This window comes from Oryzias latipes, chromosome 24 (assembly GCF_053564925.1).
Source record: "Oryzias latipes strain Hd-rR chromosome 24, Olatipes_Hd-rR_3.1".
NCBI classification, from domain to species: domain Eukaryota; kingdom Metazoa; phylum Chordata; class Actinopteri; order Beloniformes; family Adrianichthyidae; genus Oryzias; species Oryzias latipes.
Window position 1 is genome coordinate 24,910,088 of NC_136260.1, and position 26,507 is coordinate 24,936,594.

The 26,507-nt window shown below is 48.5% G+C and overlaps 3 protein-coding genes across 8 annotated transcripts; 1 reads left to right on the forward strand and 2 right to left on the reverse strand.

Moving 5' to 3' along the window:
- Positions 1–1,186: 1,186 nt before the first annotated feature.
- ccdc25 (coiled-coil domain containing 25) lies at positions 1,187–7,153 on the reverse strand. Of its 2 annotated transcripts, none has more exons than XM_078942527.1 (9): positions 7,011–7,153; positions 6,301–6,931; positions 6,145–6,184; positions 6,019–6,070; positions 5,862–5,937; positions 5,693–5,796; positions 5,423–5,625; positions 1,784–1,829; positions 1,187–1,714 (listed from the first exon to the last, which is right to left on the reverse strand). In XM_078942527.1, exons 2-9 carry the CDS (start codon positions 6,704–6,706, stop codon positions 1,685–1,687), a joined length of 957 nt encoding a protein of 318 aa, XP_078798653.1. In that variant the 5' UTR covers positions 6,707–6,931; positions 7,011–7,153; the 3' UTR covers positions 1,187–1,684. The 2 variants fall into 2 exon arrangements, with proteins under 2 accessions (XP_078798653.1, XP_023808748.1); XM_023952980.2 differs by having other exon boundaries at positions 6,884–6,931; positions 7,011–7,147.
- A 133-nt stretch (positions 7,154–7,286) lies between these two features.
- Positions 7,287–21,614, forward strand: esco2 (establishment of sister chromatid cohesion N-acetyltransferase 2). Of its 4 annotated transcripts, none has more exons than XM_078942355.1 (16): positions 7,287–7,589; positions 7,822–7,883; positions 8,799–8,852; positions 8,992–9,095; positions 9,180–9,375; positions 9,445–9,664; positions 9,799–9,875; positions 9,946–9,988; positions 10,152–10,194; positions 10,292–10,334; positions 15,693–15,837; positions 20,251–20,382; positions 20,758–20,847; positions 20,912–21,055; positions 21,124–21,305; positions 21,377–21,614. In XM_078942355.1, exons 3-16 carry the CDS (start codon positions 8,812–8,814, stop codon positions 21,507–21,509), a joined length of 1,593 nt encoding a protein of 530 aa, XP_078798481.1. In that variant the 5' UTR covers positions 7,287–7,589; positions 7,822–7,883; positions 8,799–8,811; the 3' UTR covers positions 21,510–21,614.
- pbk (PDZ binding kinase) lies at positions 21,578–25,054 on the reverse strand. Of its 2 annotated transcripts, none has more exons than XM_011493205.4 (6): positions 24,704–25,054; positions 22,866–23,005; positions 22,616–22,785; positions 22,424–22,553; positions 21,918–22,088; positions 21,578–21,835 (listed from the first exon to the last, which is right to left on the reverse strand). In XM_011493205.4, exons 1-6 carry the CDS (start codon positions 24,841–24,843, stop codon positions 21,645–21,647), a joined length of 942 nt encoding a protein of 313 aa, XP_011491507.1. In that variant the 5' UTR covers positions 24,844–25,054; the 3' UTR covers positions 21,578–21,644. The 2 variants fall into 2 exon arrangements, with proteins under 2 accessions (XP_011491507.1, XP_004084925.1); XM_004084877.5 differs by having other exon boundaries at positions 21,906–22,088.
- Between the last annotated feature and the right edge of the window lie 1,453 nt (positions 25,055–26,507).

The following is a 26,507-nucleotide window of genomic DNA, read 5'->3' on the forward strand; positions in this document are numbered from 1 at the left end:
TCACATTAATGGATTACTCAACCGTCTCAACCTATTCTCTAAATCTTTACATCACATGAATCATAAGAACGCCCAGACATTGTGTGATTTATTTGATCTACTTAAACTTTTGTAATAGACCCTTATTTTTATTGATTATTTTTTTAAGTTATATTTGTTTTCGACCTTTATCTCAGAATTGATATTGTTGTCATTGACAGACGTGCCGTGATTGTTTGTTCAATATTTGCTTCAATTAAAAAAATAAATAAAAAAATTTGTGTGCATTCCCTGCGGACGCCACAACGACCCATGCGCCCGCGGGCACAGGGTTGGTGACCCCTGGTCTAGTGGGTCTAGATGACCCAACTCCCAATGTTAAAGTGCCTAGGATGGCATAAGGGTTACACTGAAGTCACCAGCGGGACCGTCGCCTCTGCAGAACGTTTCCATCAGCGAGAACGTCTGACTGTAAATCCGGACTGGAACGAAGAGAGGCGGAGCTTGGCGTTTGAGGGAAAACGCTCGAAGTGCCACGCCCATGCCGTTCAGCAAAGGACAGGTAAGCCTATGGAGACGCTGAATGGCTTAAAGCTGTGGGATTAATGGCTGAGCGCCGCTTCCTGTGTTCTGATGACCTCTGACCTCAGAGCAGAAGCGAAGAGCTTTTTCTGCAGACGCCTCTGGCTCTCCCTGTTGTGAAAGGTTTAAAAATCAATGCAGACTTGAGTGACTTTTCCTGTTTCTCATTGGCACATCTGGCTTTTGATATCCACATCCGTGTTTTTCCAGCACAGAGGTGAGCCGGCGTCTCCACCTCTCCAATATGGCGTCCAACTTTGCTTACGCAACAAGCGAGCGTAGCGACTCTAGCCCATGTAGCTCATTGGTGGTGTCAGACTAACTTTTATTTTACACTTTATCTAAATAAAATCAATACTATGCAGTCTCATCCAGGTTAAAAGACATCCTCTCCAACTCCACCGATTCATCAACACCTTAAAGTGTCAGATTTCTAACAATGGCTGTAAGCTACTCACACGTGTTCTCTCCTGGTGACTTTTTTGTGTTTTGTTTGTAAAACATCATTAAAGTCTGAATGATTACGGCTTGAGCCCCTAGTGGCTTAAAGACCAAATTAGAGTTAGGCTAATTAATATGTTTATTCTTGTAACAGAGTTCAATAGATCAGGAAACGCTTTAAATGTACACTTTATAAAAGGACTTTATTTTGAAGGCTCAAAAGGGAAATTGTGTTTTTTTTCCACCGTGGTATTTCTCACAAGAATGTCAGAATCAGGGGCTTCTTGTCAAAGTCGGGGTAAATGCAGAGGGCATCCCACCCAAAGCAAAGCATCGGAAGAACCACAAACAGAACTTTTATACCAGAGGTTCTGGCCCAGATGTACAAAGACCACCACAGATTTCCCAAACCAGGATGCCGATGGCATTTCCGCCAAAATAAGATCCCTTTTCAGTGACAGCAGATGAAGAGATGGAGTTCCGTTTCTGCTGAGGCGTCAGTCATTTCACGCCAGAGACGCCACATCCCAGGAGTTCACGCTTTAATGGGCTCAGACGGAAACAAAACCATCATCCGGAATCAGAACCCATCCAGACCTCGGCTCTGAGGACGTCTGCGGGTCTTTGTGTCATTCTGGCGCAGAGCGGCCGGCCGCTGTCTGCCGGAGCGCGGTCACATGCTTCACATGAAGTCGTCAGAATCGTAGCCGTCCTGAAAGAGAACAGAGAAGGTTCCAGAAAATGGCCGATTCTCCTCCCACCTCTGCAGCTTCAGTCTCACCTCGTTGGTTTTCATGTTTTCAGACGTCATGAGGGCCGAATAACTCCTGCAGAGAAAACACAAGTCACAGACGGAACCGTGACAGGAGGACCTGTGGAAGACCTGAGGAGGACCTGAGGAGGACCTGCAGAGGACCTGAGGAGGACCTAAGGAGGACCTGAGGAGGACCTGAGGAAGACCTGAGGAGGACCTGAGGAGGACCTGCAGAGGACCTAAGGAGGACCTGAGGAGGACCTGAAAAGGACCTGCAGAGGACCTGAGGAGGACCTGAGGAGGACCTGAGGAGGACCTGCAGAGGACCTAAGGAGGATCTAAGGAGGACCTGAGGAGGACATGAGGAGGACCTGAGGAGGACCTGAGGAGGACCTGAGGAAGACCTGAGGAGGACCTGAGGAGGACCTGAGGAGGACCTGAGGAAGACCTGAGGAGGACCTGAGGAGGACCTGAGGAGGACCTAAGGAGGACCTGAGGAGGACCTGAGGAGGACCTGAGGAAGACCTGAGGAGGACCTGAGGAAGACCTGAGGAGGACCTGAGGAGGACCTGCGGAGGACCTGCAGAGGACCTAAGGAGGACCTGAGGAGGACCTGAGGAAGACCTGAGGAGGACCTGAGGAGGACCTGCAGAGGACCTAAGGAGGACCTGAGGAGGACCTGAAAAGGACCTGCAGAGGACCTGAGGAGGACCTGAGGAGGACCTGAGGAGGACCTAAGGAGGATCTAAGGAGGACCTGAGGAGGACATGAGGAGGACCTGAGGAGGACCTGAGGAGGACCTGAGGAAGACCTGAGGAGGACCTGAGGAGGACCTGCAGAGGACCTGCAGAGGACCTGAGGAGGACCTGAGGAGGACCTGAGGAGGACCTGAGGAGGACCTGAGGAGGACCTGAGGAAGACCTGAGGAAGACCTGAGGAGGACCTGAGGAGGACCTGCAGAGGACCTAAGGAGGACCTGAGGAGGACCTGAAAAGGACCTGCAGAGGACCTGAGGAGGACCTGAGGAGGACCTGAGGAAGACCTGAGGAGGACCTGAGGAGGACCTGAGGAGGACCTGAGGGGGACCTGAGGAGGACCTGAGGAGGACCTGCAGAGGACCTGAGTAGGACCTAAGGAGGACCTGAGGAGGACCTGAGGAGGATCTAAGGAAGACCTGAGGAGGACCTGAGGAGGACCTGCAGAGGACCTAAGGAGGACCTGAGGAGGACCTGAAAAGGACCTGCAGAGGACCTGAGGAGGACCTGAGGAGGACCTGAGGAAGACCTGAGGAGGACCTGAGGAGGACCTGAGGAGGACCTGAGGGGGACCTGAGGAGGACCTGAGGAGGACCTGAGGAGGACCTGCAGAGGACCTAAGGAGGACCTGAGGAGGACCTGAAAAGGACCTGCAGAGGACCTGAGGAGGACCTGAGGAGGACCTGCGGAGGACCTGAGGAGGACCTAAGGAGGATCTAAGGAGGACCTGAGGAGGACATGAGGAGGACCTGAGGAGGACCTGAGGAGGACCTAAGGAGGACCTAAGGAGGACCTGAGGAGGACCTGAGGAGGACCTGAGGAGGACCTGAGGAGGACCTGAGGAGGACCTGAGGAGGACCTGAGGAGGACCTGCAGAGGACCTGAGGAGGACCTGAGGAGGACCTGAGGAGGACCTGAGGAGGACCTGAGGAGGACCTAAGGAGGACCTGAGGAGGACCTGAGGAGGACCTGAGGAGGACCTGAGGAGGACCTAAGGAGGATCTGAGGAGGACCTGAGGAGGACCTGAGGAGGACCTAATGAGGACCTGAGGAGGACCTGCAGAGGACCTGAGGAGGACCTGAGGAGGACCTGAGGAGGACCTGAGGAGGACCTGCAGAGGACCTAAGGAGGACCTGAGGAGGACCTGAGGAGGACCTGAGGAGGACCTGAGGAGGACCTGCGGAGGACCTGCAGAGGACCTGAGGAGGACCTGAGGAGGACCTTTGGAGGACCTGAGGAGGACCTGAGGAGGACCTGAGGAGGACCTGAGGAGGACCTGAGGAGGACCTGAGGAGGACCTGCGGAGGACCTGCAGAGGACCTGAGGAGGACCTGAGGAGGACCTGAGGAGGACCTGAGGGGGACCTGAGGAGGACCTGAGGAGGACCTGCAGAGGACCTGAGTAGGACCTAAGGAGGACCTGAGGAGGACCTGAGGAGGATCTAAGGAAGACCTGAGGAGGACCTGAGGAGGACCTGAGGAGGACCTGAGGAGGATCTAAGGAAGACCTGAGGAGGACCTGAGGAGGACCTGAGGAGGACCTGAGGAGGACCTGAGGAGGACCTGAGGAGGACCTGCAGAGGACCTGTGTAGGACCTAAGGAGGACCTGAGGAGGACCTGAGGATGACCTGAGGAGGACCTGCAGAGGACCTGAGGATGACCTGAGGAGGACCTGAGGAGGACCTGAGGAGGACCTGAGTAGGACCTAAGGAGGACCTGCGGAGGACCTGCAGAGGACCTGAGGATGACCTGCAGAGGACCTGTGTAGGACCTAAGGAGGACCTGAGGAGGACCTGAGGATGACCTGAGGAGGACCTGAGGAGGACCTGCAGAGGACCTGTGTAGGACCTAAGGAGGACCTGAGGAGGACCTGAGGATGACCTGAGGAGGACCTGAGGAGGACCTGCAGAGGACCTGAGGAGGACCTGAGGAGGACCTGAGGAGGACCTGAGTAGGACCTAAGGAGGACCTGCGGAGGACCTGCAGAGGACCTGAGGATGACCTGAGGAGGACCTGAGGAGGACCTGAGTAGGACCTAAGGAGGACCTGAGGAGGACCTGAGGAGGACCTGAGGAGGACCTGAGGAGGACCTGCGGAGGACCTGAGGAGGACCTGAGGAGGACCTGCGGAGGACCTGAGGAGGACCTGAGGAGGACCTGAGTAGGACCTGAGGATGACCTGAGGAGGACCTGAGGAGGACCTGCGGAGGACCTGAGGAGGACCTGAGGAGGACCTGAGGAGGACCTGAGGAGGACCTGAGGAGGACCTGAGGAGGACCTGCGGAGGACCTGAGGAGGACCTGAGGAGGACCTGAGGAGGACCTAAGGAGGACCTGAGGAGGACCTGAGGAGGACCTGAGGAGGATCTAAGGAGGACCTGAGGAGGACCTGAGGAGGACCTAAGGAGGACCTGAGGAGGACCTGAGGAGGACCTAAGGAGGACCTGAGGAGGACCTGAGGAGGACCTGAGGAGGACCTGAGGAGGACCTGAGGAGGACCTGCGGAGGACCTGCAGAGGACCTGAGGAGGACCTGAGGAGGACCTGAGGAGGACCTGAGGAGGACCTGCGGAGGACCTGCAGAGGACCTGAGGAGGACCTGAGGAGGACCTGAGGAGGACCTGCAGAGGACCTGAGGAGGACCTGAGGAGGACCTGCGGAGGACCTGCAGAGGACCTGAGGAGGACCTGAGGAGGACCTGAGGAGGACCTGAGGAGGACCTGCAGAGGACCTGAGGAGGACCTGCGGAGGACCTGCAGAGGACCTGCGGAGGACCTGCAGAGGACCTGAGGAGGACCTGAGGAGGACCTGCAGAGGACCTGCGGAGGACCTGCAGAGGACCTGAGGAGGACCTGAGGAGGACCTGAGGAGGACCTGAGGAGGACCTGCGGAGGACCTGAGGAGCAGCTGTACCTGAGCTCCTCCAGCTCTTTCTTCTTCTTCTGCTCCTCCTTCTCCCTCCTCTTCTGCTCCTGCAGCTGAGCCTTCTTCTCATTTCTCTCCTCTCGATCTCTGGATTCTTTCTCTGCTGCCAGATCTGGGAAGCGCTCCACTTTGGTTTTCTCCAGACGGTTTACGATCTCGTTGATCTTCTTCTCCACAGCCACGACGCGGACCTGCAGGACAGCAGGTCGGGGAGTGAAGGAGGCCTCGGCAGGACCGGCGTCCGCTCAGGCGGCTCACCTCCTTTTGACGGTGGAACCCGATCTGCCCCACATCCATGTCCCCCGTTTTCTTCAGGTTGGCCCACGGCGTGTAGACCACGTTGATGTTGTTCATCTTACAACCTGAGCACACAGCAGCTGACGGCCTCAGAACGTCCAACCTGAACCGGCAGAACCTCTAGACTCACCCTGGATGCTGTTGTTCTTCACCAGCTGAGCGCAGTCCACCAACACCTCTGGAGGAACGTCGTCTATCGTCCCGCCCTTCAGAACAGAGCCGGGAACATCAGGAACCGTCTGTGGAACCTTCAGGAGGAACCTTCAGGTTCGTCTGAGCGGACTCACCTTTGGCATTCTCAGGTAAACGTGAGCGGAGGAGAGTTTGTCCACGTGAAACCTGCAGGTGAAGGAGAACGTCTTCAGAGAACAAAGCTCAGATGTTCAGCAGGAACCCTGCAGGAACCGCATTACCAGATGTCCTCGGGCCAGCCGTACTTGATCAGGTCTTCATCTGGAGAAGAACATGTTTACAGTCAGAACCAGAACAAGGACAGCCCCCCCCACATCTGAACATGCCCCCAACCACAGGCCGCCATCAGCCCCCCCAGCATGTCGCCGTCTCATGACCTTCTTCTGTCTCAGCTCGTCGTCTTTGTCTGCATTTTAGTGCATCAGATTGTTGTTTTTGTGGCCGTTTGCTCCGTTCAACAACAACGCTGACTTGAACATTTCCTGGTTCTGAAGGAGAACGGCTGGAGGAACTGCAGAGGAAGGAAGCTAGACGGAGAGGAACATCTGTGAGGATCATCCAGAGGAACCTTCTGGAGAAGCAGATCTTTGTAGATCTAAGACTGGCATTCAGAGAGAGAAGAACGTTGGAGTTCTTCAGGGCATGGATGAGAGTGGGAGACGGTGGAGGGACGTTCTGCAGGTGGAACAGGAACCTCCATGGACCAGGATGGAGAACAGGTGTAGCAGCCAGAGATGAAGGTCTGAGGTCCTCTGAGGGACCAGGATGGATGATTGAATCCATCAGAGGAACAGATCATGGATGTTCTGGAGATCCATGCAGGGAAGGAGACGTTTGAGAGGAGGAGCAGGGAGGAGATGAGGGAGGAGGAGGATGCTCTGTGGCGCCCCCTATAGGAAGCAGCTGGAAGGCAAAGAGGAAGGTTAACAGCTTCTGCTGTCATCAAAATAAGAGTCTTACTTTCATGTTTGTCCTTCCCCATGTAGATCGTGAAGGGGGGGTCCACCACTTGAGAAAAAAAGCAACAATCCGATTGTTAATGACACAAAGACACCCCCCCACTCACACACCCAAATGCTGCACTCACCGGCACTTGTGAAGTAAAACACCATTTCATCCCCCCTCCCAGGTGGAACCAACCCCCCCGCTTTAAGAACGATCTGTTTCTGAAGAAAACGAAGCTCTGCGGCCACAAACAGCCGCACGCGCTCAATACCTCGCGGACATACGTAACAACGGAGTGACGGGAAGTCCACACGTTTCTACAAAATAAAAGACCTCAAGGCCTTTCACCGTGACGTAACCGGATGTCCTAACAAAACAATTCCGGTTTTCATTCATGAATAGTTGTTACTCCTGTCAGAATCTGCTACCATTTCTATAAAAAAAATCTGTGAGTGAGCATTTATACAAAACAAACGAGCACAAAAACCAACAGGAATAAATGACAAATGTCTGATGGCATGAAAAAACAACAAAAACATTCCTTTGATCTACGTAAACATTTATTTATTGCATTGAAACAGTTGTCATTAATGAACTTCATTCAGGAGCAGCAAAACAGACGTGTCATCACTAATGGTCCAGCGGTGTCATAGCAGTGACGATGTTGATCCAGACGGGACTGAAGAGGATGAAGGTTCACTATACAGCCCTGAGGATGAAGGTGAACAGCTTAGAACTGTGTGCAGACCTTCATTTCATCAACACAACAAACCACGCCAACAAAAACTACATCTAAAACCTTTGAATGCTTAAAACTGACAGAAACAACAAAAACCTTAGCTTATTTAATAAACCTCGTTCTATGACTGCGTCATTACAATATCATGCATTACATTTAAGCACAGATTCTTCTGCAAGATGCTTTTATTAAAAATCCTCCTGTGTTTTTCCAGAGTTAGACCTGAATGCTGTGCGGCGTGTCGGTCAGTGGTTCGTGCTGTCAGCTTCAACGTTGGTGGGTTTGTTTTTACTTTGCACACATTTCTGAAGGTCTTTGGCAGATTTCTAGTGACCCTTGTTCGTAGATGACCCCATGGCTCCACAATCATGCTAAAATATGGATGGATAGGAACTCTGGCACGATAAACAACACTGTTGAACCAAGTGATATGAAACAGACTGAATCCAAACGAACCTGAACTTTTATTTGGGTTGAAAACATGAATGAAGGTCACGTCTTCATTCACGTAATGGTTCAAATACTTTTCTAAGAAAGTCTACAGAAACAGCGAAGGCAGGACCGTTCCATTGGTGTTGAGAAAAACTGTCAGCTTTTATTCTTGTAAGCCACGAACGAGGCCCTGCCTTTCCGCTTCCGGTTGTAACGCTCTCAAGGCGCGCTCTTCAAAACGTCTAGAAGAAGAAGGCGCGCGGAGTTTTGACTGTTTTCACTGAAATATTCCTGCGTGAGATAATTTCTGTCACGTCTCCGTGTTTTTGGCGCTAAGTGACCCCGCGCGGATCCCGCAGCGACGGTTTGTGTCCGCGCGCCGGCGCGGTTCCCGCTTCTTTGATCATTTGTAGCTTGTTAGCTTGCTGTCAGTGTTATTTTTTTTTAATTTAAACTTTACTATTCAACACAAATATCGTTCCCGCTGTGGGTGACGTCATAACTCCTAATTATTTTTTCCAGTTTTGAGTATAAACAACAGTTTTGACAGAACTAGTACATGACGAGAACCTTATTGGAACTTCCGGAACCAGATGATGTCATCACACTGCTTACGGCTTTATGTGGATAACTTCATTTTAGAGTTTTGTAGCTGAACTGCGCTCTGAATGCCCGGGGTGTTTGTTTCGTTTGGTTCTGACCCGGCAGCGGTTCTTCAGAACCTCTGCACCTGAAAACCGTCTCATCTTTTGTCCTCAGGTGAACTCTGAAGATGATCCGGAGGAGGAAGCTGCCGTCTCTGGACTCTGACAGGTACGGAGGTTCCTGGAAGCTGCTGGTACTGGTACCGGTGGGACTGTCAGAACCACAAACCACCTTACATCAATAAGTAATCAGTCGTTCAACCCTTCCTCATGGTCGGCCCCCATCTCCACCCGCCCCACTCCAACAGTCATCCAACCAAAGGGGGGGGAGGCGAGCCGTCGTCCCCTAGAAGACCCCGATCTCCGAGGAAGTTCCAGGCGTCTCCACGGAAGCTCCTGCGTGGAGATGCAGGTCAGACGTCTGTGAGGGGGGGTGGGTGTTTAATCCTTAGTGGAAATGTGGACCTGACCCCCCCCCCCCCCTGTCTGTCTGAAGGACCTCATGGGACGCCTCCACCAAAACCGGCTGTGGTCACCAGCTCCTTCTATGGCAGGAACAAGCCCAGCTACCTCACCCCCCTGGAAAGGAGGGTTCTGAAGGAGTACCTGCCCCATCCTGCCCCCGCCCCCGCTGTGGTCAAACAGAAGATCAGAAACATCTCGTCAAAGAAGAACCCGTCCAGACCCAGCAGGTTGGCTGTGGACCTGCTCTTCTTGACCTGTGGGGGGGGGCCGTCGGTCACACCTGTGTTTTCTTACAGTCGCATTCGTGCTGATGACCACAAACCAGAAGGCGGGGCTAAAACCAGGCTGTCGGAGGGCAACCCCGCCCTCACCTTCAAAGCTTCCCTGAAACCTAAGCCCCACCTCTTTGTGGGGGCCGCCTTCTTCGCTACCGGAAGAAAGGCTGCATCCATGTACAAAAGGTGGACTCCCAAGTCTTCATTTAGACCCGCCTCCTGCAGGAAACCCCCCCAGCAGGTAAGAGGCCCCCCCAGTGATCACTGGCCCTGTGGAGCATTACTTCAGATGAAGGCGTCCGGACGGTACTGCTGGTTTCCAACAGGAAACCATTGATTAAGGAAGCATCTTTGATCAATTCTGACTTTTGACAGCAGAGCGAGAAGAGGAAAACGAGCAGCGGCGCTCAGGTGGACCTGAGGAAGGAGGAGGAAGCTGCTCAGGACAGAAGGTTCTTCATGGTTTCAGATCAGCAGGTTTTGCTGTGACTGACTGTAAACTTGATGATCTTTATCTTTCAGCTGCTCAGACGATCAGGAGCAACAAACTCACCTGGAGCTGCAGGTACACACTTCACCTGTGCGTCTGTGCATGCATGTATGTGCTTTAGTGCCTGCATGTATGTGTGTGTGCGTCAGTGCATGCATGTATGTGCGTGTGTGCGTGCGTCGGGCGTGCATTTGTGTGCATGTGTTTCAAACTACACTTCACTTGTGTGTTTTTACAGACAGAATCTTTGAGCGTCTCCGTGGACTCCGCCCCTCCCAAAGGTGTGTGTTTGTGTTGTCGTCACAGACACCAACAGATGCGTTCAGATGTGTGCGCTCTCGCGCTCTGTTTCTTGACGGGTTCTGTTTGGTCTTTCAGAGTCTGCCGCCGTTTACCCGATCTTTGGTTCTGCTTCAAAAAGGTGGGTGTGGCTTGAGAGGAGGAGCAGGAGGTGTCATGGCGAGCTGGATGATGTAGATGTTTGTGTTCAGGTTTTTTTTTTTTTTTTAAGCAACTTTATTGCACATTATGTCATTTTACAAAGATGTACTTTTAGGTATGCAATAAAAACACAACTGTAAATATCAAATACACAACTGTAACAAACAGAAGAACAAGAATAGAGAGAAATAAGCCAGGGGGTTAAACTCTACGAGAAAATACTGAATCTATCACATACAGACAATGTTCTGATTGCTTTTTGCTTCTCTGAATTTAGAATACTGTTGATATACTGATTTAATTCAGAAAGGAATACAGTGAAACAAGGTTTTCTACCAGAAAATTTACATTTATGAACATGGAATTTAGCCAAAATTAGTAAAAGATTTAAAAGAAAAGCAGAGTCCTTTTGCATATTGTTTGATATTAGACCCAACAAAACATCTTTCCAAGATAAGACAAAACAAGAATGAATTTTATCATTAATAAAATCACATATCTTCTGCCAAAATACCTTCACTTTGGGACAATGCCAAAAAAGATGGATAACTGTTTCAGGGGAATTACAACCAAAACTACAGAGTGTGTCAATGTTTAATTTAAATCTGTTTTGAATAAACATTTTAGCTGGGTAAATTCTATGGATAAGCTTAAAAGAAACTTCTTTAACCTTATTAGTGATTAAAAATTTATTGGGTGTTTGCCAAACCTCCTTCCATGCAATGTCTTCAACAAACATGTTCCAATAAAACATGCTACGAGGAAATGAAACAACGTTCGTTTGAAATAATGTTCGTATTGCTTTGTTGTTTTTCCTGGGATAACCGGTCAGACATATTTTCCCCACAGGAGTATTTATGGGAGAGAGTAGAAAAGGCTCCTCAACATTAACTCTGTGTTGGAATTTAAACAGCATGCAGACACCAGAAGGAATAGCTCCAAACACTCTAGCATATTCTAAAGGTGGAACAGGGAAGTTAAATTTAGATAGGAATTCCTCATAAGTTAAAAGTAAGCCCTGGTTGTTAAATAATTGATACACAAAAATAATCTTATTTCGAAACCAATGTTCTATGAAGAGTGATTTACGTTTATATAAAATGTCCCTGTTATTCCAGATAGAATATTTGTGAGGTGAAAAGTTGTGTTTGTATACAAGGGACCATGAAATGAAGGCTTGGCGGTAAAATGCAGATAATTTTAGTGGGATTTTACATACATCATAATTACACATGAGAAAGAAATCAACACCACCAACTTTAGATAAAATATGAAGAGGTATAGTGTTCCAAATGGAGCTGGGATTTCTAAAAAGTTGTTTCAGCCAATTAATTTTAAATGTGTTATTCAAGGTAGAAAAATCGAGAAAATTGAGGCCACCTTTGTCATAGGAGTTCATGAGAACATTTTTTTTTAAGTAATGGGTTCTGTTTTTCCAGATGAAATTAAAAAGCTTTTTCTCAATTTCTTTGATAATTTTATCATCAACATGTAAAGCCAAAGCTGCGTATGTTAAGCGGGAAATACCTTCTGCTTTGCTGAGTAAAATCCTTCCTCTCAAAGATAAATCTCTGGAGAGCCACTGATTCAATTTCCTTTGAGTTTTTTCTATTATTGGGTTAAAATTTAGGGAGCTTCTTGCATGTTGGTCTTTTGTTATTAAAATACCTAAATATTTAACTTCAGATTTAACTGGAAGATTATACAAAGTACTAGCAGCACCTTCTTTAATTGCCATTAATTCACATTTATTCACATTCAGACAAAGACCGGCCGCCTTTGAAAATGTCCCAATAACGTCAAAAGCAACAGGAATTTGCTTTTCATTTTTTAGAAAAAGTCTAGTGTCATCTGCAAGTTGAGTAATAATTAGTTCTTTGTCAATGAGATTGATGCCTTCAACTGCACTGGATTTAATGTGATCTGTTAACAGTTGAGAAGCTAAAAGGAAAAGATACGGAGAAACAGGACAATCTTCCCTAATTCCTCTCTCTAGATTAAATCTGGGAGAGGTGCCACCTGCTAATTTAATAGAGCTGTTACAGTTTTTGTATAATGTAACAATAGCTGAATAAAAGTATTCTCCAAAACCAAATTTTTGAAGACAATGAAAAATGAATTTATGTTCTACGGTATCAAATGCTTTGTAAAAATCCAAAAATAAAATAAAACCGTTACCATTTATAATGTCTGGATGATCAAGAATGTCCAAAACTAGCCTGATATTATTCATTATATGTCTTCCTGACATAAAGCCAGACTGGGTCTCATCAATTACTGAGTCCAGTGTCAATTTTAGTCTCTTAGCCAAGATTGTTGCGAAGATCTTATAATCATTGTTTAGTAGCGATATTGGACGCCAGTTATCTAAGAACAATGGGTCTTTTCCAGATTTCGGAATTAATGTCATCAAGCCTTGAGTCAATGTCGTAGGAAGAAGTTCTTTATCTATACTTTCTAAAAACATTTGATGTAAAAAGGGAGACAGATCCTCAGCAAAACATTTATAAAACTCTGAAGTCAGCCCATCTGTCCCTGGTGATTTATTGGATTTAAGTTGTTCTATGGCCTTTGGACTTCCTCAAGTGTTATCATGCTTTCACATTGCTCCTTTTCACTTTCAGTGATGGTTTTGACTGTTAACGAATCTATGAAGGCATCTGTTGAAACTTGACAAAGTTTAGAGCTATAAAGTTTCTGGTAAAAATCACAACAATAGTTAGAAATGACTTTATGGTCTCCTGAAATAGTTCCATCTATATTAATTTTGTGAATGCTACTACCTTTAGAATGGTGTCTCTCCAGATTAAAAAAGTAATGTGAATTTTGTTCACCATTTTCAAGCCATCTTGATCGAGATGTCACAAAAGCTCCCTTGGCTTTTTGAAGATATAAATGATCCAGTTCAGTTTGAAGGTTAGAGAGTTGGAGTTTATCTTCATCTGATAGTGTGTCAGCTGTATTTTGACACAAGTGAGTTATTTTTGAAATGACATTTGCTTCATGTGCTCTTCTACTTTTAGCTTTATCACTACTTACTTTTCTGAGATATTTACTTATTTCAAATTTAAAAAGCTCCCAGTGTAAACCATATTTCTTTTCTATATTAATTAGCTTTAGACCAAAAATGTGCTATTTCTCTTTTGATTTGTTTTTTAACAGAGTCATCCAGTAAAATAGAGCTATTAAGTTTCCAATAAGCTGAATGAGTGGCATAAGACTTAGAGGTGGTAAACTTTATCTTAATAACTATGGCTTTGTGGTCTGTAAGAGGGGTGGGGCTAATGTTTACATCAATCTGATCTATGGCAACACTTTTTGAGATCAACCAAAAGTCAATTCTGGACTGACTTGTACCCGTTTTGTTCCTTCATGTGAAGCATTTGACATCAGGGTTTTTCCTTCTCCATATATCATGGAGGTCAAATTTCTCCATAAAATTCTTTAGCTTGGTGTTGCTTCCATCCGGCGCACGAAGAGGCCACCTATCTGCATTATTATCTGGGACATTATTGAAGTCACCCCCCAACAATATGATAGCATTTGGAAATTTTTCTAACCATTTCAACAATATGTTTTCTATAGAGAAAAGAAGTTGTTCATTTTCTTTGACAGTGTTGTATCCATAAATATTGGCTGAAATAACAATATTATCATCACATTGTAGTATTTGGCAAATATAATGACCTGATGGATCACTTTCAGTAAGTAAAATATCCCCACTAAACCTATTTTTTAGAGTTGTTACCCCGGCCGATCGCTCTGTACCGTGTGAAAACCATAAAGAATGACCCCACTGACACTTCCAGAATTTGGCATCATCAGATATTGAATGAGACTCCTGTAAAAAACAGAGATCTGAATGAAACTTCTTAGCAAATAGAAATAAAGCTTTGCGTTTAACATTGTTGCGTAGCCCCCTGGCATTAAAAGAAACAAAAGATAGAGTAAACAGATTAACTAGAACAATAAACAACACACAGAAAAAAGATTTTGTTTTATAAAAACTATAAAGTTATTTAACAAACAGTGCAATATCGAGAACAGCACCAAAATAAAATCTTAACAGCTTTAGTACGGAAAAGAGAACTTTTTTTTTTTTTTTTCCTTCTCTTTTTAACCTCTACTTTCCTTCCCTTTCCCCCTCCCTTTGCACCCCCCCCCCCCAAAAAAAACCCCAACTCAGATATAGAATTGAAAAGGGATTCGAGAGGGGGGAAAGTTCCTGAGAATGCAGAGGAGAACACACTGGACTCCTCACATGGTTGGGAAAACAAAGAAAAAAAAAGAAAGAAAAAAAATCCAAAAAAAAGTCTCGTATTTATTTATTTTTCCTTTTTCTTCCTTTTCTATTTTCATGGGTGAACTTCTGACCCATTAATAAATCCACGGCCTCCCACGAAGTAAGCCGCCTTTCCCTCCTCGCGTGCTTTCTTGATTTTCGGCCACAGCTTCTGCCGATTCTCCCTGTCCTCCTTTGTTAGGTCCTCGTTGAAGCGCAGGCCTTTGGCTTGGAGAAACCCGTTCTTCTTGGCCGCTCTCCAAACCTCCTCCTTCAGACGCCGGGAGATGAATCTGATCAGAACCCCTCGAGGCCTCGGGTCCTCCTGGCGTTTTCTTCCCATCCGATGAGCGACATCAACAGCATCGGGAAACTTTTCTTTTTCTGAGGGCAAAACATGCTGGCAAATGTTTATCACCTCCTCGCGCACGTTTTCCTTCTCAGCCTCAGGAAGACCGTAGAGCCTCAGATTCCATCGACGACCATAAGCTTCCATTTCTGCAACCCGGGCCAAGCATCTCGATGTAAATTCCTCATTTTTTTCCACACGTTTTTCCATGACCTCAACTTTGTCATTTATGAGTTTAATTTCGGAACGGACAGTTTCAACCATTTTTTCAAGAGCATCGCTTCTTGAGTTGATTAGTTCGGCGAGCATATTGACTGCTTCATCTGACTTCAAGGACCAGGGCATAGTAGGCTTTTTAGCAAGAGGAGGCTTACTTGGGGTCACTGGGAGTGAAGGAAATTCCTCCTCCGAAGTCACGGGAATGTCCATGCTGCTGCCGAAGTAGTCGTGCTCGTCGGCTAACAACAAGCTAGCGGAGCTGTGTTTGTCTTTTGAAGATTCGCTTCTTTTAGGAGGTTTGGGCATTTTGAATGGTGGGAATTTGTAAAAAGTATCCAAAAAGTACAATCCACAACGTTCACCGATCGTTTTCAAGAAAAAGCAAAATGTTGCTGCTTCAAAAATGCTCAATAAAAAAGTTAGGTGCTCGGAGCTCGATAAAAACAAACCGGTCACGCCGCCATCTTGCCGGCCCCCCTTGTGTTCAGGTTAAGGAGCGCGCCTCTGCAGCCGTCCGTGTCCTGCAGCGCCTCCAGTGGCCTCCTACGCTCACGACACCTTCCTCCAGGAGCGCTGAAGGAGCGGAGCGTCCGCAGGAAGAGGGAGGCGGGGCACGCTGACCAGCTGATCATTGTGAGTAATTGACGAATCGTCAATTTTTGAACTTTTTGTCCTTTGTTTGTGTAATTCTGTGGTTGTGGTGGGTGTGTGTAGTTGTGGAGGGTGTGTGTGTGGTTGTGGTGGGTGTGTGTGTGGTTGTGGTGTGTGTGTATTTGTGGAGGGTGTGTGTGTGGTTGTGGTGTGTGTGTGTGTGTAGTCGTGGTGTGTGTGTGGTTGTGGTGTGTGTGTATTTGTGGAGGGTGTGTGTGTGGGTGTGTGTGTAGTTGTGGTGTGTGTGTGTGTAGTCGTGGTGGGTGTGTGTATTTGTGAAGGGTGTGTGTATTTGTGGAGGGTGTGTGTGTAGTTGTGGTGGGTGTGTGTGTAGTTGTGGTGGGTGTGTGTGTAGTTGTGGTGAGTGTGTGGTGGGTGTGTGTGTGGTGGGTGTGTGTATTTGTGGAGGGTGTGTGTATTTGTGGAGGGTGTGTGTATTTGTGGAGGGTGTGTGTGTAGTTGTGGTGGGTGTGTGTGTAGTTGTGGTGGGTGTGTGTGTAGTTGTGGTGGGTGTGTGTGTAGTTGTGGTGGGTGTGTGTGTGTGGAGGGTGTGTGTAGTTGTGGTGGGTGTGTGTGTAGTTGTGGTGGGTGTGTAGTTGTGGTGGGTGTGTGTATTTGTGGAGGGTGTGTGTGTAGTTGTGGTGGGTGTGTGTGTAGTTGTGGTGGGTGTGTAGTTGTGGTGGGTGTGTGTGTGTGTGTGTGGAGGGTGTGTGTGTAGTTGTGGTGGGTGTGTGTGTAGTTGTGGTGGGTGTGTGTGTGTATTTGTGGAGGGTGTGTGTGTAGTTGTGGTGGGTGTGTAGTTGTGGTGGGTGTGTGTATTTGTGGAGGGTGTGTGTGTAGTTGTGGTGGGTGTGTGTGTAGTTGTGGTGGGTGTGTAGTTGTGGTGGGTGTGTGTGTGTGTGTGTGGAGGGTGTGTGTGTAGTTGTGGTGGGTGTGTGTGTAGTTGTGGTGGGTGTGTGTGTGTATTTGTGGAGGGTGTGTGTGTAGTTGTGGTGTGTGTGTAGTTGTGGTGGGTGTGTGTATTTGTGGAGGGTGTGTGTGTAGTTGTGGTGGGTGTGTGTGTAGTTGTGGTGGGTGTGTGTGTGTATTTGTGGAGGGTGTGTGTAGTTGTGGTGGGTGTGTGTGTAGTTGTGGTGGGTGTGTAGTTGTGGTGGGTGTGTGTGTAGTCGTGGTGGGTGTGTGTATTTGTGAAGGGTGTGTGTATTTGTGGAGGGTGTGTGTGTAGTTGTGGTGGGTGTGTGTGTAGTTGTGGTGGGTGTGTGTGTAGTTGTGGTGTGTGTGTGGTGGGTGTGTGTGTGGTGGGTGTGTGTATTTGTGGAGGGTGTGTGTAGTTGTGGTGGGTGTGTGTGTAGTTGTGGTGGGTGTGTGTGTAGTTGTGGTGGGTGTGTGTGTAGTTGTGGTGGGTGTGTGTGTAGTTGTGGTGGGTGTGTGTGTGTGTGTGGAGGGTGTGTGTAGTTGTGGTGGGTGTGTGTGTAGTTGTGGTGGGTGTGTAGTTGTGGTGGGTGTGTGTATTTGTGGAGGGTGTGTGTGTAGTTGTGGTGGGTGTGTGTGTAGTTGTGGTGGGTGTGTAGTTGTGGTGGGTGTGTGTGTGTGTGTAGTTGTGGTGGGTGTGTGTGTAGTTGTGGTGGGTGTGTGTGTGTATTTGTGGAGGGTGTGTGTGTAGTTGTGGTGGGTGTGTAGTTGTGGTGGGTGTGTGTATTTGTGGAGGGTGTGTGTGTAGTTGTGGTGGGTGTGTGTGTAGTTGTGGTGGGTGTGTAGTTGTGGTGGGTGTGTGTGTGTGGAGGGTGTGTGTGTAGTTGTGGTGGGTGTGTGTGTAGTTGTGGTGGGTGTGTGTGTGTATTTGTGGAGGGTGTGTGTGTAGTTGTGGTGTGTGTGTAGTTGTGGTGGGTGTGTGTATTTGTGGAGGGTGTGTGTGTAGTTGTGGTGGGTGTGTGTGTAGTTGTGGTGGGTGTGTGTGTAGTTGTGGTGGGTGTGTGTGTGTATTTGTGGAGGGTGTGTGTAGTTGTGGTGGGTGTGTGTGTAGTTGTGGTGGGTGTGTAGTTGTGGTGGGTGTGTGTGTAGTTGTGGTGGGTGTGTGTGTAGTTGTGGTGGGTGTGTGTGTAGTTGTGGTGGGTGTGTAGTTGTGGTGGGTGGGTGTGTAGTTGTGGTGGGTGTGTGTGTAGTTGTGGTGGGTGTGTGTATTTGTGGAGGGTGTGTGTGTAGTTGTGGTGGGTGTGTGTGTAGTTGTGGTGGGTGTGTGTGTAGTTGTGGTGGGTGTGTAGTTGTGGTGGGTGGGTGTGTAGTTGTGGTGGGTGTGTGTGTAGTTGTGGTGGGTGTGTGTGTAGTTGTGGTGGGTGTGTGTGTGTGTAGTTGTGGTGGGTGTGTGTGTAGTTGTGGTGGGTGTGTGTGTAGTTGTGGTGTGTGTGTGTGTGTGTGTGTGGTGGGTGTGTGTGTGTGTGTGTGTGGAGGGTGTGTGTGTAGTTGTGGTGGGTGTGTGTGTGGTTGTGATGGGTGTGTGTGTGGTTGTGCTGGGTGTGTGTGTAGTTGTGGTGGGTGTGTGTGTGTGTGTGTGGAGGGTGTGTGTGTAGTTGTGGTGGGTGTGTGTATTTGTGGAGGGTGTGTGTGTAGTTGTGGTGGGTGTGTGTGTAGTTGTGGTGGGTGTGTGTGTAGTTGTGGTGTGTGTGTGGTGGGTGTGTGTGTGGTGGGTGTGTGTATTTGTGGAGGGTGTGTGTATTTGTGGAGGGTGTGTGTGTAGTTGTGGTGGGTGTGTGTGTAGTTGTGGTGGGTGTGTGTGTGGTTGTGATGGGTGTGTGTGGTTGTGGTGTGTGTGTAGTTGTGGTGGGTGTGTGTGGTTGTGATGGGTGTGTGTGGTTGTGGTGTGTGTGTAGTTGTGGTGGGTGTGTGTGTGTGGCTGACCTGAAAGCAAAGGTCTGTTGATGTCTGTGGTCATGTGGTCATGTGGTCATGTAGGGACGGGTATCGCTAAGGTTTAACGGTACTCTTATTGATACTTTTTGAGGAAGAAAAATCAATCAATGAATAATAACAAATTAAGAAGTGTTTTATTTCTTCATTATGCAACATTATTTTTTTAACAAAACACTTTACTTCATACATTCATGAATGGATCAGAGCAGAGGTCAAAGCTGAACCTCTGTAGAGACATTTGGATGAAAACACAGGGAGCCAAAACACTAGATGTGTTAGAAAAAATGTTTTTGCTGATATATCGCGATAGTTCATTTGGCCATAATTGTATTGATTCAAGATGCTGTCAGGATATTTATTGATTTAATTGTTTTTATTCTTAATGAGCGATGTTTCCTTTGATCTTTTGTTGATTTGCCACAACCCTGAATAGACTTTTCTGTCTGTCAGATGATGGAAACAGATTCACTTTGATGCAGACTCCATCTATTGATTTATTTAAATCCAGTAAACCTAATAAATTATATTAATTTTATGGATGACAACTATGTTTTATTAGGAAGCAGCTGTTAGTTTGTCTGGAGTCATAAGCGGTGAGTCTAAGCCCCGCCCCCACCCTATACCTGTTCTGTTCATTGTTGCGTGTTCCACACAGACAGCTCAACATACGGTCATGACAGGATGGTGGATAGCTGCAGACACGCCCCCTCCACGTTCACGCTGCTCTCTCGCTCTACCTGACGGTGTTAAAGGCTCCACGACCATCTGAGAACATGATGGTTATCTCACTGAAACACAGAGAGCCGCATTTGGACCGTTCAGCTCTTTCCACCATCGTATATCTTTGGTGGCGTTCCTGTGTGGACGCCGCGGACTGTCTGAACAACAGCCCCGCCCCCTGTGCACACAAATACCAGACAGACCTCTCCTCGTCAACAAGAATAGCGAAATTAATATCATCATTAATTAACGGAAGATTGACTGACTTGGTGAGTTAAATATGGCTCAAGGGTTAGTGGTTCAATTCCTAGCAACCATCCACCATCCAAGGTGTCCAGTAAACCTTTAGCTGCTTTGGTGGTTTCAGTGGGAAAAAGACCATCAGGTGTAACGTCTTCTCCGTTTCTAAAGTCCACTTTAGCTTCGTCACCTGCAGAGGGAGCCGTGCAGGTTAACCTGTGGTTGCAGAACAGAGGAATTGACCTTCAGACTGATTCTGGTGGGCTTTGGGGTAGAGCTGAGATGGTGTGGGATTTTTGATCACCGCGGTGATGAACCAGCAGGGGGGTTGGTGTCGCAGTTTCCCCCAGAAGCCCTTGAAGTCTGAACACAGGACTAGCAGAAAAAGTAAATGATCAGCAACGATGAAGGTTTCATGTTGTAGTTCCAATCACCATAGGCAGAACTTTAAAAACCGTGCGGTGATGAGGTTATCGTCACGCCTCTACTTTGGGGAGCTGCAGGGCTGAACAGACTGTTTGTTTGCAGGACGCTGGTCAGAAAGGCTTTGGAGCGACGACCTGCAGCTCCTGTGGGATGGTCTACAGCGCAGACAACCCTGAAGACGTCTTCCAGCATTCCCACTTCCACCTGAAGCTCCTCAGCTCCATCAAGTTTGTGGTAAGAACCAATCAGCTGGTTCTGTTTAGTACGCCAAAGTGTCTCAGCAGACGCCGTCACGGTTACAGTAGTGTATATTATGGGATGTAGGAGTGTTAGATGGAGTTCATTTAAGAACCAGAGGAGAAAAAAAGGAGCGTTAGAGGAGGAAGGTAGACCTGCTGGAACGGTAGTTAGAAGCTCAGGAGCAGGGTTCAGCTTGTTCTGTCATGGTGGGGAGGGGTTCTCCTTCAGGGGGGGGGTTATTCCGTTGCTTGGTGCAGTAATGGAAGTCATGAAGGTCCTGTACCCCCTGCACCCCCACCCGGTGGGTTGTGCCATGTCACGCTGTCTGCTCTCAGAGGTGGGGGGGTCATATCAGTGTTCTGGTTGCAGGGCTGGAAGAAGGAGCGGGTGGTGGCCGACTTCTGGGATGGAAAAATTATCCTGATTCTGCCCGAAGACCCCAAACACGCCCATAAGAAGGTAAAACCGGACCGGCTGGTCCTCAGTCCTCGTGGACCCGGCTGACAGGTGTGTCCGTACGCAGGCGGAGGACGTACGGCGCGTGGCGGACGACGAACTGGGTTTCCAGCAGGTGGCGCTGAGTCGGCCGTCCCGGTCCAAAACCTACCTGTTCATCAACACGGACAGGATGGTGGTGGGCTGTGTGGTGGCTGAACCCATTCGCCAGGTGGGGGTGTCGATGAGGCCAGTTTTTGTTTCCAAACCTCTCATAACCCAGCGTGCCCCCCCCCACAGGCCTACAGGGTGGTGCAGCAGGCGGCTGCAGCTGAGGCTTTGAGGGACGACATCCTGGAGCGCCACCGGGCCTGGTGCTGCTCCACCGTTCCAGAACCGGCTTTGTGCGGCATCAGTCGCATCTGGGTCTTTGGGCCGGCCCGGCGACAGGGCATCGCCACCCGCATGCTGGACACAGTCAGGTGGGGGCCCACGCCGCCTTTTTATCCGACACGGCGACTCCCTGAATCCTGACGCTCCTCCTCTCTCACAGGAGCTCCTTCGTTTTTGGAAGTCACCTGACCACAGAGGAGCTGGCGTTCTCTGACCCCACCCCTGATGGGAAGCTGTTCGCCACTCAGTACTGCCGCACCCCCACATTCCTGGTGTACAACTTTGTTGCCTGAATGTTTGTGTTGAAGTTGCAGAGTTTTAATCCCGTTTCTGTTGGTTCTGAGAAACGTGGAGACCCGTGTTGTTGTACAGAACTTTAATAAACCTTTCTGATTCTACCATCGCTGTCCATCACTGACTGAGCATGCTCAGTGCCGGCCGTCCAAAGCCTGGACGATCTGGGATGCAGACGGTCTCTTCCTGGAGTCTTCTTCTGTGCAGACGTAGAAGAGCTCCACCACCCTCTGGTAGCAGCTTCCCAGAGACTCCGCCTCCAACGGCGGCCGCGTCCCCAGACACTCGTAGTAGGCGTCTTCGTCGAAGCTCCTCTCCGTGGAGTCTGAGGAACAAACTGAAGTGTCGGTGACCCACAAACTAAGACGGCTACATGGCTGCGTAAAACCGCACACCTTCATCCTCACCATCCTCTTCCTCCTCCAGCATCTCCAGGTGAGGCATGGACAGAGTTATCATCTCCCACAGCGTCAGGCCGTAGGCAAAGATGTCCGCCCGGTCCGTGATCACGCCCCCCTCCAGAGCCTCCTTGGGCTTCCAGGGCTCGGTACCGATGTATTCTGCTTCTGGGTCAGAGACTGAAGACAGGAAGTTGTTACTGGACAGCAGCGGTTTTCAAAATAAAGGCTTTCTCTTGTGGTTACATGATTGGAGGGGGTGGAGTCAATGTCAGCCTGACCGCATGAGGCTGCAGGTCACTTCAATAGTTTTAGATGGAAATGTTTTTACTGTTTCAACAAAGGTGCTCCGTCATTTCGTATGAAGCTCCGCCCATTCACTCCAGAAACGTGGAGGCCATAAAACAAGTATTTGTTCACAGTGGTGAGTTTACATAACCTGCTTCCACACGGACTAGCTAGCTGCCGAAGATCAACTTGAGTCCTACTGAACATGCTCAGACTGGACAGCTCACCTGTCATGTTCTCGTCTAATTGCAGAGACACGCCCACATCGCAGATCTTCACGCTCTCAAAGTCTCCTTTAATGACCACGTTGCAGGACTTCATGTCGCCGTGCAGCAGCTTCTTCTCGTTGTGGAGGTACTGAAACAGGGAAATCGTGAAGTTCTGCAGGAGCACGCAGAAAAAAGGAGGCGGGGTCTCACCTGCAGGCCGCGCGCCACATGCAGGGCCACCTTCTCGATGTTGGCGGCGGGGAAGGCCTTGAGACCCTGCTCCCTCCTCTGCTCGATGAGGTCGTTGAGTGACCGCTCCCCGCCGTACTCCATCACCAAACACTCGGAGCCGTCTTTGGCGGTGGCCACGGCGCGAAAACCTGCAGAGGGAACAGACCGTGCAGGAGCATCCTGTCGTCAGACCCCCCCCCCCACGTTTGACCGTCTATCGCCTCCTTACCGATGATGTTGGGATGGTCGATTCCTCGCAGGAGGCGGGCCTCTTCCTTCAGACGGTTCTGGTAAACGGCAGCCTGTTTGGATTCACATTTGCTGTTGATCTTCTTCACTGCCCACGGAGACGCGTTCATCTGCTCCTCTCTGGGGGAGGACGGGACGTTCAGAGTCTTTACTGATCCACAGCCACACCCATAACCCCTAGAATTCCCTAAAAGCCATCCATCCATCAGAAAAACATCAGAAGCTGTGACCTTTTCCTGTGCCTGAGTGAAAGCGTGGGTTTGAGAGCCGGACAAGCCGTTCTTGGCTGGACCGAAAGCCTCTGCCCCACCCATCATGACGCATCAAGCTCTTGATCAACCAACAGATTATCATCAACGCCACACTGAAGGGAAACCGCTGTCAAGACTTCAGGAGGTTCTAGAGCATCCGTCTGTCCCCGACAAACATCTGACAGCAGACGCTTCCAGACGTTCTGAAGCACAAAGAAGTGATGAGAAAAGTGGACGCAGTGGTTGAAGAAGCAGACATCAGTGAAACCAAAAGACATCCAGCAGAACCATCAGTTCAGATCTGACAGTGAGACTAAAGTTCACCCGTCTGGAAAAGTCTGTCCTGAAGGACTGTCAGCCAAAAAAAACAACGTGGAGGCAAGTCAAGTCTGAAGGAAAACTGGAACTGCGGTGCCGTCAGAGGATGATCAGGACCGACGAGGCCAACGGTGAAATAACTGCAGAAGAAGACGGTTTGTCTTCTGGGTCCACAGGAGAAGACTGTTTCTTCTTCTGGGTCCACAGAAGAAGACGGTTTCTTCTTCTGGGTCCACAGAAGAAGACGGTTTGTCTTCAGGGTCCACAGAAGAAGACGGTTTGTCTTCTGGGTCCACAGGAGAAGACGGTTTCTACTTCTGGGTCCACAGGAGAAGACTGTTTCTTCTTCTGGGTCCACAGAAGAAGACGGTTTGTCTTCTGGATCCACAGGAGAAGACGGTTTGTCTTCTGGGTCCACAGGAGAAGACGGTTTGTCTTCTGGGTCCACAGGAGAAGACGGTTTCTTCTTCTGGGTCCACAGAAGAAGACGGTTTGTCTTCAGGGTCCACAGAAGAAGACGGTTTGTCTTCTGGGTCCACAGGAGAAGACGGTTTCTACTTCTGGGTCCACAGGAGAAGACGGTTTCTTCTTCTGGGTCCACAGAAGAAGACGGTTTGTCTTCTGGATCCACAGGAAAATACGGTTTGTCTTCTGGGTCTGGGATCACATGACGGCAGAAGGATGAGACAAAGCCTGTGTCCAGAGAAGCAGGATGTTTGGACCCGCAGAGTTCCTGTCAGGTCCTACATGAACTGATGAGGACTAATTTGGATTTGAATTCTGTTTCTCTTTTGTTCACACATTTTTATAGAGATTCTGTAGCATAATTCAAAATACAAGCCAAAACCTCAAGAAGAATTGATTTTTCATTTTTTTTATTTTTTAGTTAAAAAATGCAGCTTCATTTAGAAAATTTGTGGTTTTGGTTTTTATTTTTAATTATGCTACAGAATCGCTTCCATACTTTTTGTTGATTGATGAAAATAATGAATCCTTGTTTTCTCCCTGATCCACTAAACTCCACTTAAAAGATTTACTGACTGATTATTTGACTTAAACATAACTTTTAGATGTTTCCTTCAGATATTTTAACATGTAATGTTACATTCTATTTACATGTAATGACGTTCATCCTCTGAAGCAGGTCTAAGGAAGAACATGTTTCTATCTTCCTGACCCACTATGTCCCGGTCCCGGCTACCGTTGGACGAAGGCGGGGTACACCCCGGACAGGTACCGGAACACACACCTGTTCATCAGGTAGACGCTGACTCCGGTACCGCAGCCCAACTTCTTCATGAAGGGCGATGCCGGGATGGTGACGGGGGTTCCCCCCGAACTCCTGGTCCGGACGGTTTTTGGAGTTTTAAATCCGCCATTGGACGCCATTCTGTCGGTAAACGTTCTACCAGACCGGACTCTCAGCCTCTACCGGAAACCGGGGTCGGTTTTCTGGTAAAGAGGATGTCAGTGAAACGTTTCTACTAAAGAAAATCTCCGTTTTCAAATGTTCTTACTGGTTCCGCGGAGTAAACAAACCACCCGCCAAAACTTTCTTTTCCGGTTTGGTCCGGGCTCTTCTTCCGGTTGAGTCTTGTTGCCGATGCGTATTACCGCCACCTAGTGGTGGGGGTCGTATTGTCATTTAATCTATGAATCCCCTTAATCTATGGCAGGGGTCGGGAACCTTTTTTGTCGAGAGAGAGCCATAAACGCCACATATTTTTAAATGTAATTTTGAAAGAGCAATACAATAATGTAGTGTCCTTTTCCCACACTGAGGCACGGAGACTTAACCTCTTTTAAGGTTCTTTATTCTGGTTACTGCAGACCGCAGCAAACGCCGAACAATTAATTCAGCAACTCCTGAATCTCTCCCGCCGACACGAGAGCGCTTCTCCCAACTTTATATTCCCCTGCTCCCGCTCCAGTCCTCCCATTTCCCTTATTCGGCCCATAGCTGAACCCCATTGGTCCAAACTACCTGACAACAGGCTGAGCGACAGAACTGAGAGCCAATCAGATCTCTGCTTGATGCGTTTAATGAACTCCAGAACGTTTAACGCGGCCCAACAGCCAAGTTAAACTCAGTCCGCGACAATATGTTTAAAACTAAATATACAAGTGAATGTGTGCATTTGATTTAATTTCAACATTTTTAAAGTACAATAAGTCTGTGGATTCTTTTTAATAACATCGTTATGCTGTTGCTAATAAACGATGAGTATTTCTCTTGGTAGTTTTGCTGATGGTCTAGTCTGGTTGATACGTGGTGAGTTTCTGCTTCATGCAGGCGTTGAGACTTTAAACGTGATCGTAGGTCTGAATGTTCTGTAGATGTGAGACAGACTGATCACATGCAGACGGGGAGACAAACACACACTCACACACTGCAGTGAGTGACGGGCAGCGGGTTTTACGTTTTTACAATCCCAGCGCGATTCACCTGCTGCCCTCACAACCCCCCCACCCTCTGCTTTCTTCCTCACACATCCCGTCCCCGCAACTGCGCGCTCTTTCTCAGAGACGGGAGCGCGCAGTTTTGGGCACGGCAATTCACAGGTTTCCGGGTGCACCCGGAAACCTGTGAATTGAATTGAAATAATAGATAATAGTAACTGATAGCGCTGGCGCTGAATTTTTCTCTCCAAGCACCGCTACTACTGCGCGCCTCTGGCATCGCATCGCGCCCGAGAAGGACTGGTCTAATGAAAAAAAAAAAAACTATAATTAAAGATTTGTCTGCGAGCCACATGTGACCATCAAAAGAGTCATATATGGATCGCGAGCCATAGGTTCCCGACCCCTGGTCTATGGTAATCATTGTCTTCCTCAAGAAAGATGTCATTTATCCCTTGTGCTGTCTTAGATGACCCCTCCCTTCCATTGACGTGTTCTCCCTACCATGACAAAGGTGGATAAAGGTGGAAAGATTTCCTGTAATCCATGGACACCAGTGAAGATCACAAATCATTGAAGGAAAAAGGTTCAGAGCACTGTCTAGTGGGTCTGAGCGCAGGAATGACATGATCTCAAGTTGCAGATGCATCATC